At 35.9% G+C, this 9,240-nt stretch overlaps 2 protein-coding genes across 4 annotated transcripts in view; both read right to left on the bottom strand.

The window, feature by feature from the left end:
- Positions 1-1,577: 1,577 nt before the first annotated feature.
- On the bottom strand, positions 1,578-3,806 carry LOC101600940 (olfactory receptor 4F4). Its single transcript, XM_004660761.1, has 2 exons — positions 3,753-3,806; positions 1,578-2,549 (listed from the first exon to the last, which is right to left on the bottom strand). Exons 1-2 carry the CDS (start codon positions 3,804-3,806, stop codon positions 1,578-1,580), a joined length of 1,026 nt encoding a protein of 341 aa, XP_004660818.1.
- A 2,269-nt stretch (positions 3,807-6,075) lies between these two features.
- Positions 6,076-9,240, bottom strand: part of LOC101600645 (olfactory receptor 4F21-like) — a 3,249-nt gene continuing 84 nt past the window's right edge. Inside the window, exons 1-2 of one of the 3 annotated variants that reach the window (XM_012949287.1) lie at positions 8,423-9,240; positions 6,076-6,094 (exon numbers count right to left, since the gene is read on the bottom strand). The exon at positions 8,423-9,240 is cut by the window's right edge and continues 84 nt beyond it. In XM_012949287.1, coding sequence (XP_012804741.1) covers positions 6,076-6,094; positions 8,423-9,240 — 837 coding nt within the window. Of the gene's footprint in view, positions 6,095-6,795; positions 6,822-8,406 lie in introns of those variants that run through there. The other 2 variants (XM_012949286.1, XM_004660760.1) reach the window with 2 other exon arrangements.

Genomic DNA, 9,240 nt, shown 5'->3' with positions numbered 1-9,240 from the left:
TCAAGGCTCAGTTCCCCAGGTCCCACGTTAGCCAGATGCACAAGGGGGAGCACGCGTCTGGAGTTCGTTTGCAGTGGCTGGAAGCCCTGGCACGCCCATTCTATCTCTCCCTCTATCTGTCTTTCTCCCTGTGTCTGTCGCTCTCAAATAAATAAATAAAAAAAGTGAACAAAAAATAAATAAATATTTGTTTGTATCCATAGACTAGCACTGCTCTCAGCCATGGTCAGAGAAGGGTTTTATTTGCTTATTTATTTATTCATTCATTCATTTATTTTTGTAGTGAGTGATGGTTAAGGCAGAGACTCACAACTGGTCACAGTGCTGAGAAGCTCTAGACAACTTGGTGGAAGAGGTGATAAAAAGATTACAAGAGACGGAGGAAGGGGAGGAATGCTGTGGAAGGCTATCTTCTGGAAATTGCCATTGTCATCATGAACTAGCTGTGGCTATCTGCACAAGAGATGTACAAAAAGGCATGGAAGAAGGAGGGGGACTAGTTACGAAGAATGGGATCAACAGAAGTGGAAGGAGGATATGACTGGGTAATGAGGCTGAATATGAATGCAATTACTGCATGTAGGTATGAAATTGTTAAAATTAAAATAAATAAGTCAAAAGTCTATTGTCCTAATTTGCCTTGAAAATTTTCCCCTGCCTTCAAACAATCTAAATATTCACAATGTTTTTATTAGGGCATTGATATTCCTATTGTAATATTAGTCTAAATAAACCTGTTAATCTTTAGAGAATCTGCTTGCTACTGAGATTGGTACAATCCAGATACAAGCATCAATATATTTGATTGCATAAAATGGAGATATATGAATATTATTATTATAAATTTTGTAAAAGTAAATTTTACACTGAAACCTGAAAACAAAACAAATGAAAAGCTGAACATGGAAAATTATATGAATAGACCTAAGTGATACATTTTTTAATGTAATTTCTAAGTGATACATTTTGTGCCTACATGTTAATAGGTTGAAATACTAAATTCTTTTTATTATCAGTGAACAATTGTCATGTACTACCAGACAAATACCAACAAGGGAAAATATCAGGTTGGTAAGTTCAGTCTTCTTGTCACTATAGACAATGTGCTGAAGAGCTGTGGGTTGCTTTAGTGGTAGGAGGTAAACTATCATGTTATGGGGGAGCAATTCCTTTTATGAAGCTCAGTAGCTGTCACTTAAATCCTGATCACTAAGTATATTTTGTAGTTAGCCATATATTAGTTCTTTACTTATGATTTTAATAAAAATTAGCTAAAATAAAAAAATGTTTAAATGTTATAAGGTAGGTCACTCTCTATCCTTTATCACATAAATCCAACAATATCCAAAATGTCTCACTTATGTATACATACTAACATAATTATGCCTTTAGTTGTTCTGAAACTTAGTGAAATGGCAATTTTCAACCATATCAAATTGACTTGGTTTATGTGAAACTTCTTTGACAATAAATAACTAAGGAGGGAATGAAACTATAATTTTCAAAAGTTTTACTGAATAATTTGCCATCTTAATATTATATCATTACTTCAACTTAATCTCATGATTACAGAAAATTTAAAACATTACCCTAGAATTCAATTTCCATTTTCTCAGTCTTCTCATTGCAGTCTTCATCTCTTTATTCCTCAGTGTGTATATAATTGGGTTCAAGAAAGGAGTGATCACAGAATAAAACACAGCAAGGAATTTGTCTAATGACTTGATGGGGAACGGCCAGGCATAAATGAATATACATGGTCCGAAAAACAAAAGAACTACAGTGATGTGAGCAGTCAGAGTGGACAGAGCCTTGGATGACTTATCAGAAGGGCGACGCTGAATGGTCATTAGAATGATAGTGTAAGAGATGATTAGAAGTATAAAAGAACACACGGTGAGCACACCACTGTTAGCAATGACCATGATATCCAATCTGTAGGTGTCTACACAGGCAAGTTTGACCACTCTGGGAAGATCACAGTAAAAGCTATCAATCTCATTGGGACCACAAAAGGGTAAGTTCACTGCAAAGGCCAATTGGCTCACTGAATGCAAGAAGCCAATTCCCCATGCAGTCAGCACAATGCCAACACACACGTTGGCCTGCATAACTGCAGTATAGTGAAGAGGTTTACAAATTGCAATGTATCTGTCAAATGCCATGGCTATAAGAATCACTAACTCACTTCCACCAAAGAAGTGAAGGAGAAATATCTGTGCAAGGCAGCCCTTGAAGGAGATGATTTTGCACTCTCTGAAGAAGTCAATAATCATGTTGGGAGCAGTGACTGAAGACAGAGACAGATCAATGAGTGAGAGGTTGGCTAACAAGAAATACATGGGGGAGTGAAGATGGGAGTCATAAACCACAGTTATAACAATAAGAAGGTTTCCAAACACAATTCCCACATAGAAAACAAAAAAGAACATAAATAGAAAAATCTGAAGTTCTTGGGAATCTGAGAGTCCAAGAAAAATAAATTCTGTCACCACAGAGTGATTTGTTTTCCATATTGATTCATTCCAGAAGACAACCTCAGCAGTTACCTTGAAGAAGACAGTGAAAAAGAAGTCAAAATTACTATGCGCAAATCCAAAATCTCACCTTTATATTTTTTCTTATTCATAAAGGAGTTTCTCTGGTTTTATTACATAAAAGTTTCAAAAGTAAATATCAAAACTCACAGTGTACCCCACACTGTATCTCTGCTTGTCTGATAGTTCAAATATCCCAGTCTTTCCATGTCATGCTCATGTAGACTTAATCCTTTAAAAAAAAAAAAATGCTGTTGTCTGTGCTATTCTTTTTGCCAGATTAAGTTTATATTTACATTTACTTCCTTTCCCCTTGAATTCAATAAAATTTACATGAGAGAGTTTGTGAGTTTAATGGAAGATTAAATTGGAGAGAGATTCTGAAAGTCTTTTAAGGGATTTGTGTTTTGTCATGAAAAAATACTGGAAAATTAGGAAAATAGTTTCTCTAATTTGACTGTAAATTAGAAGAGGGGAGATGAGAAGTAACGCTGCATGATTGTTTGACACCTAATAATAGGTGACTACTGTGAGTTGTACTGTGTGAACAGGGAAAGGATGAGGAAAGATTGAAAAGGGCCTATCAAGAAATCTTTTGTGGTGCTAAAAAGTTGAGTTTATTGCCAGGCATCATGGTGCACACCTTTAATCCCAGCACTCAGGAGGCAGAGGTAGGAGGATCACCATGAGTTCGAGGCCACCTGAGACTACACAGTGAATTCCAGGGCTGGAATGAGACACAACTTTGAAAAACCAAAAAAAAGTTAAGCTTATGTGCTAGGGAGCCTGTGTTTAACTATTGTGTAGTTAAAATATCTTGAATACAATCTCCAAAAGTCTTGGAATCTTATGGCTGCATCTGGGTGCGACAGGTGATTACAGCATCACTTTTAAGCAGTGTTATGAGGATTGGATGAGGCCACAAGAACACACTTTCTAGCACATAGTAAGTACATACATACACACATACATATAAATATACATATATGGCTATTATTAATGTTGTAATAGAAGATTTTTCAACAGAATGAAGGACATGAAAATGAAACTTTTTAAACTTTTAAGCAATTTTTGTGTGTTACTGAGAACATTGTGATGGCTTTAAGTCAGACATAATTTGTAATGTTCACAAGTGGAAACAATATGTAACATTTAAGTCACTAATAGGAATAAGAATGAATTGGGATTGAAGTCAAGAGTATGGTTGAGATTTACCTGAACATTGCTTTTTGCCAGGTGAGTGGCTGGTACAAGGTAATGCTTGAACATGGCTTAAGAGAAATCTTTTAATTGAGTTTTTAGGAGAGAAAAAAATGTCATTTCTAGAACTTTTATAGCTATGGAAAGTGGCACATGAAAGCCATGCTACTTATGAAACAGACTTGAGAATACCTGACAGATTAGTTTTCACAGTTAACAGAAAAGATGTAAATTAAAAGGGGAAATTGATAGATAATATCTTATGGAAGGCACAAATGTGTACATTTATTGGTGAATGCTATTATTTATTTTGAACATTTATTTAATCATATTTCCCATGGTTCTTAGATATTATATTTTCTTCTCCATCTAAATCACATCCCTAATTCCTATCTAGCACCTCTTTACTTTCTTCAAAATCCTATATAAAATTTAGTGATAATAACTTTTTTTACAAACATAAAAACAAATATAACAGTCAAATAACTCATGAAACATATTTAGTTCACTTCTGCTTACCCCAGCAAAAAGTGAAATTATACTAACATTGACAATAAAGAAGATAGGACTTATATTGTGAAGCAAGTTTTGATGTGACTAATTGGTTGGGCTATTTATTTCAAATCACACCATACAATTTAAAGTTGACTTTAGTATATAGGACAACTTTAAACTTATATCTCCTTGAGATATTTGCTCAAGGGTTCTCATCTATAGTATGTACGTGTGTGTACATACATACAAACACACACACTTCTACCATATTATAGAGTAAGAATTTAGATATTCTATTCTTCAGAGAAAGAATTTCATGTTCATCTCTTTGAGATATCATATCTCCTGAGTTGCTGTTTCTCAGGGGAGAGTGATAAAATAAGATCATCAGCTATAGAAGACCTTTCACTATCAAAACCATTGCAAAACTCATTTATAACTCAAAAAAGATTCAAGACATTTGAGCAGAAATGCATTTAGTCTATTATTGAGCTTTTACTCATTGAAGAATTTGTCCTAAATCGTATACACTGCCTATAGCAACAATAAAGAAACAAGCACAACTGAAAAGAAAATCCTTCTGATACATGGCATTGAACCTTTAATTCAGCCATTAGAATTGCAGACTTTTTAACATCTCCCCACTACATTTTTTTTTAAGAAAAACACTAATGCATTTGCAAAACCAAGGAGATGGAAATTGAGGCCTTGATTTCAGAATAAACTATTGCTTAATCTTCATCAAGGCTTTAAAAATGTCTGGACTGGGGCCTGGAGAGATGGCTTAGCAGTTAACCATTTGCCTGTGAAGCCAAAGGAACTCCCATTTCAAGGCTCAATACCCCAGTACCTACAAATAAGCCAGATGCACAAGGTGGTCCATGTATATGGAGTTCATTTTCAGTAGCTGGAGGCCCTGGTGCACCCATTCTCTCTCTCTCTCTCTCTCTTTCTCTCTCTAATAAATAAATAAAAATAAATTTTAAAAAAATGTCTGGACAGCTTATCCTGTTTTCAAAATGAGTTAGCTAAATCAAAAGTTCTGTTTGTGTGTGGTAGCAGGTGACTTTGCACTTGGGAGGCTATGGTAGGAGGATCAACTTGAGTTCAAGGCCAGTCTGTATTGCAGAGTGAATTCCAGGTTAACTTGGACTAGAGTGAAACCCTGTTCAAAAATGTCCTCAACATTTCTATAGCTTTACTAGCATAATTTGTAACTTTGTATAAAAGAAATGTCAAAAACCAATTTTCACTGAGATTATAATAACACAAAGAAATGGGCTAGAAAATACTATATTTGGGGACAAACAAGAACCAAATGGTACCACCAATACAAGGGAAAGAATAAGTTAACCATGAAATTCAGGAATAGAATTCAATAATTATTGCCACTAGGATACTAACAGCAAAGGCTATCCTTTTAAACATTATTCATATTAATTATTATAAGTATTTAAAGCACCCCTACCGGATTTTCTACTTTTCCTGAAGATAAAGGCATAATTGAATTCTGCAAAATTAGTTTTTACTAATTGTAGTATCAATAAAATTCTGCAGTTTGGTTAGTTCTGCTAATACATTTCAGTTTCACTATGCCTCTTACCTTATTCATAATTTGAAGTGATAACAGCAATTTTTCAGAGCGCAACAAGAATATAGATCTCTTTTTTATAAACACTGTCAATGCATTAAACTTTCCAAGAGAATGGCATTTATGTGAATTGTTCTCCTAAGTAAATCACTTGGATAGTTAAAGCTTTTCATGAAAATGACCAGAAGAAAAGACCTGGGTGATGTGTGCTGAGACTGACTTTTATAGACTCACAGGTTTTTCCCTGGGCCATTAGAGGAAACGGAAACTTCTTTAGTTAAGGGATATTGCCACTATCTCTTATCCCATTGGATAATTTTATTATCTCACTCAATGTAAAGGTGATTACTTAAAAAATAGTAAAACAAATAAAATAAATTTGCAAAATTAAAATCTAGACAGACTAATCATACAGCAAATGCTTGGATTTTATAGAAAGAAGACAGCTTAGAATGTTGGTAAGTACTATGCTGAGAAAATTATTAAATAGTCCTTGACCAATAGCAAAAGTCTCACTTACCAGTTTATTTTATTTTACATCTTTATTATCATACTGAAATTGAAGTGATCTAAGATGTAAAAATTTTTAAATCTGCCTAAGAAATACATCCAAGTGATGTCTCAAATTGGATGTGACCACCTCAGATTGGTATGACTGGCCATCAAGTGTTCCAAGTTGTTTGGTCATTTGTTTTGTGATACAGGGCCTGGAACTTGCTATGAAGCCAAGGATGACCTTGAACTTCTGCCCCTCCCCCATTTCTAGTTCCTGAATGCTGAAATTGCAGATGTTCCCCACCATGTCTAGTTTATGGGCTTCTGGGGATCAAACTCATGGCTTCATGAATGCTAGGCAAGCACTCTACCAACTGAATCCTGTGTTCCAGGTTGAGATCTTTAGCATAAACCTAGGCTTATTAAATAAACTTTTTGGTTCTTAGTGTGTTACCTTTCTCTAAGCATTATGGTCCCTCACATACTTTCAGCGCGATAGATATCTTTTTTTCTGAAAATCATGAAATTCTCTAAGGAAAACTACAAGGGCAACAACATTATGCTATTAGAAAAATGGGATATATATATTGCACTATTCAAAGAACTACAGTCTCTTTCTAAAATGGTAATTTACATAAAACATTGAAAATACAGCCAGGAGTGGTGGTGCATGCCTTTAATCCCAGCACTCGGGGGGCAGAAGTAGGAGGGTCGCTGTGAGTTCGAGGCCACCCTGAGACTACAGAGTGAATTTCAGGTCAGCCTGAGCTAGAGTGAGACCCTACCTCAAAAGAAAGAAAGAAAGAAAGAAAGAAAGAAAGAAAGAAAGAAAGAAAGACGGAAGGAAGGAAGGAAGGAAGGAAGGAAGGAAGGAAGGAAGGAAGGAAGGAAGGAAGGGAGGAAAAGAAAAAAAGAAAGAAAGAGAAAATCCAGCTGAAAAAACACCTAAGGGTTGTAACATGATGTTGATTTTCCTATTTCTCTATCTTAAAGTAAATTTACAATAAGAATATTTCCTTTTCAATTTACATTTTTACTTTATATAAACCCAGTTTGTATCCTTTGGATCCACATAATTTCCATAAGAAATATCTGTTATATCCAGTAATATCTATTATCATTATAAAGATGCTGATAAGGTTAAGTTTTACATATGTATGTGTATTTATACATTATAAAATTACATAACAGCCGGGCGTGGTGGTGCATGCCTTTAATACCAGCACTCGGGAGGCAGAGGTAGGAGGATCACTGAGAGTTCGAGGCCACCCTGGGACTCCATAGTGAATTCCAGGTCAGCCTGGGCTGGAGTGAAACCCTACCTCGAAAAGAAAAAAAAAAATTACATAACACGTATAGTACTTGCTGATATTTAAAACTTAGGTATGTTGCTTAGACAAAATGCATAACACTTTATTTTTTTTTAATTTTTTTGTTCAATTTTATTTATTTATTTGAGTGTGACAGAGAGAGAAAGAGACAGAGAGAGATAGAGAGAGAGAGAATGGGCGCACCAGGGCTTCCAGCCACTGCTAATGAACTCCAGATGCGTGCGCCCCCCTGTGCATCTGGCTAACATGGGTCCTGGGGAATCAAGCCTTGAACCAGGGTCCTTAGGCTTCACAGGCAAGCGCTTAACTGCTAAGCCATCTCTCCAGCCCGACACTTTATTTTTAATGTCAATAGAATTTTCCATAATTCCATCTGAAGTGAAAATCTTTGATCTAACATAGCCTTTTAAGTATACGTCTTAGTTTCTTTTTTTATTTTTGAAAGAAAGAGGCAGAGAGAGAGAGAGAGAGAGAGAGAAAGAGAAAATGGGCAAACCAGAGCCTCCAGCCACTGCAACCGAACTCCAGGTGCATATGCCACCTGTGTACCTGCATTACATGTGTACTGAGGAATCAAACCTGGGTCCTTTTGCTTTGTAGACAAGCACTTTAACTACTAGGCAATCTCCCCAGCCTGATATCTTGGTTTCCAAAAGGTGAAAATGTAAATGTTTGCATCCCACAGTGTTAGTAGTGATCTTGGCAGCCTCAATGACCCATGGCATTAACAAAGCCTACTACCTCATTTCCCTAAAACTTAAACCTGTTGACACAGTCTTCTGATTGCTGACTTCATATCTTTATTCCGTAAGGTATAGATGGCAGGATTTAAGATAGGTGTGACAACAAAGTCAACAATGGCAAAAAATGTATCCAATGACTTAGTTGGGAAAGGCCACACATAGAGAAATATGCATGGAGTAAAAAACATAACCACTACAGAGATGTGAGCTGACAATGTGAAGAAGGCTTTGGATAAGTCACTTGAAGAATGTTGTCGGACAGTGACCAGAATAAAGATGTATGATGCACTTAAGAAAAAGAAAGTGCCCAGAGATATGAAGCCACTGTTGGCAGTGACCACAAATTCTAGTCTGTAGGAATCCATGCATGCGAGTTTAATAACTCTAGGAAAATCACAATAAAAACTTCCCACATCACTTGGGCCACAAAAGGGTAAATTTATGACAAAAATAAACTGAGATAAAGCATGAATCATACCTATCACCCAAGCAGCTACTACCAAAAGCATGCACATTTTGAAATTCATAATTGTTTGATAGTGGAGAGGCTTGCAGATTGCAGTATACCTATCATATGCCATGGCTATGAGCAATACCATCTCAACTCCTCCCATAACATGGATAAAGAACATTTGTGTCATACAGCTGTGGAAGGAAATAACCTTGCAATCAGTGAAAAGATCAGAGATCATCCTAGGAACTGTGGTAGATGAAAGGCCCAAATCAATGAGTGATAGGTTAGCCAGCAGAATATACATGGGGGAATGTAGATGGGGATCAAAATACACAGTGAACACGACGAAGAAGTTTCCCACAATAATTCCTATGTAAAATAAAGAGAAGAATAA

This window comes from Jaculus jaculus, chromosome 8, assembly GCF_020740685.1.
Source record: "Jaculus jaculus isolate mJacJac1 chromosome 8, mJacJac1.mat.Y.cur, whole genome shotgun sequence".
NCBI lineage: Eukaryota > Metazoa > Chordata > Mammalia > Rodentia > Dipodidae > Jaculus > Jaculus jaculus.
Note: the sequence above shows the minus strand (reverse complement) of the source record. Positions and strands in the feature narration are given on the sequence as shown.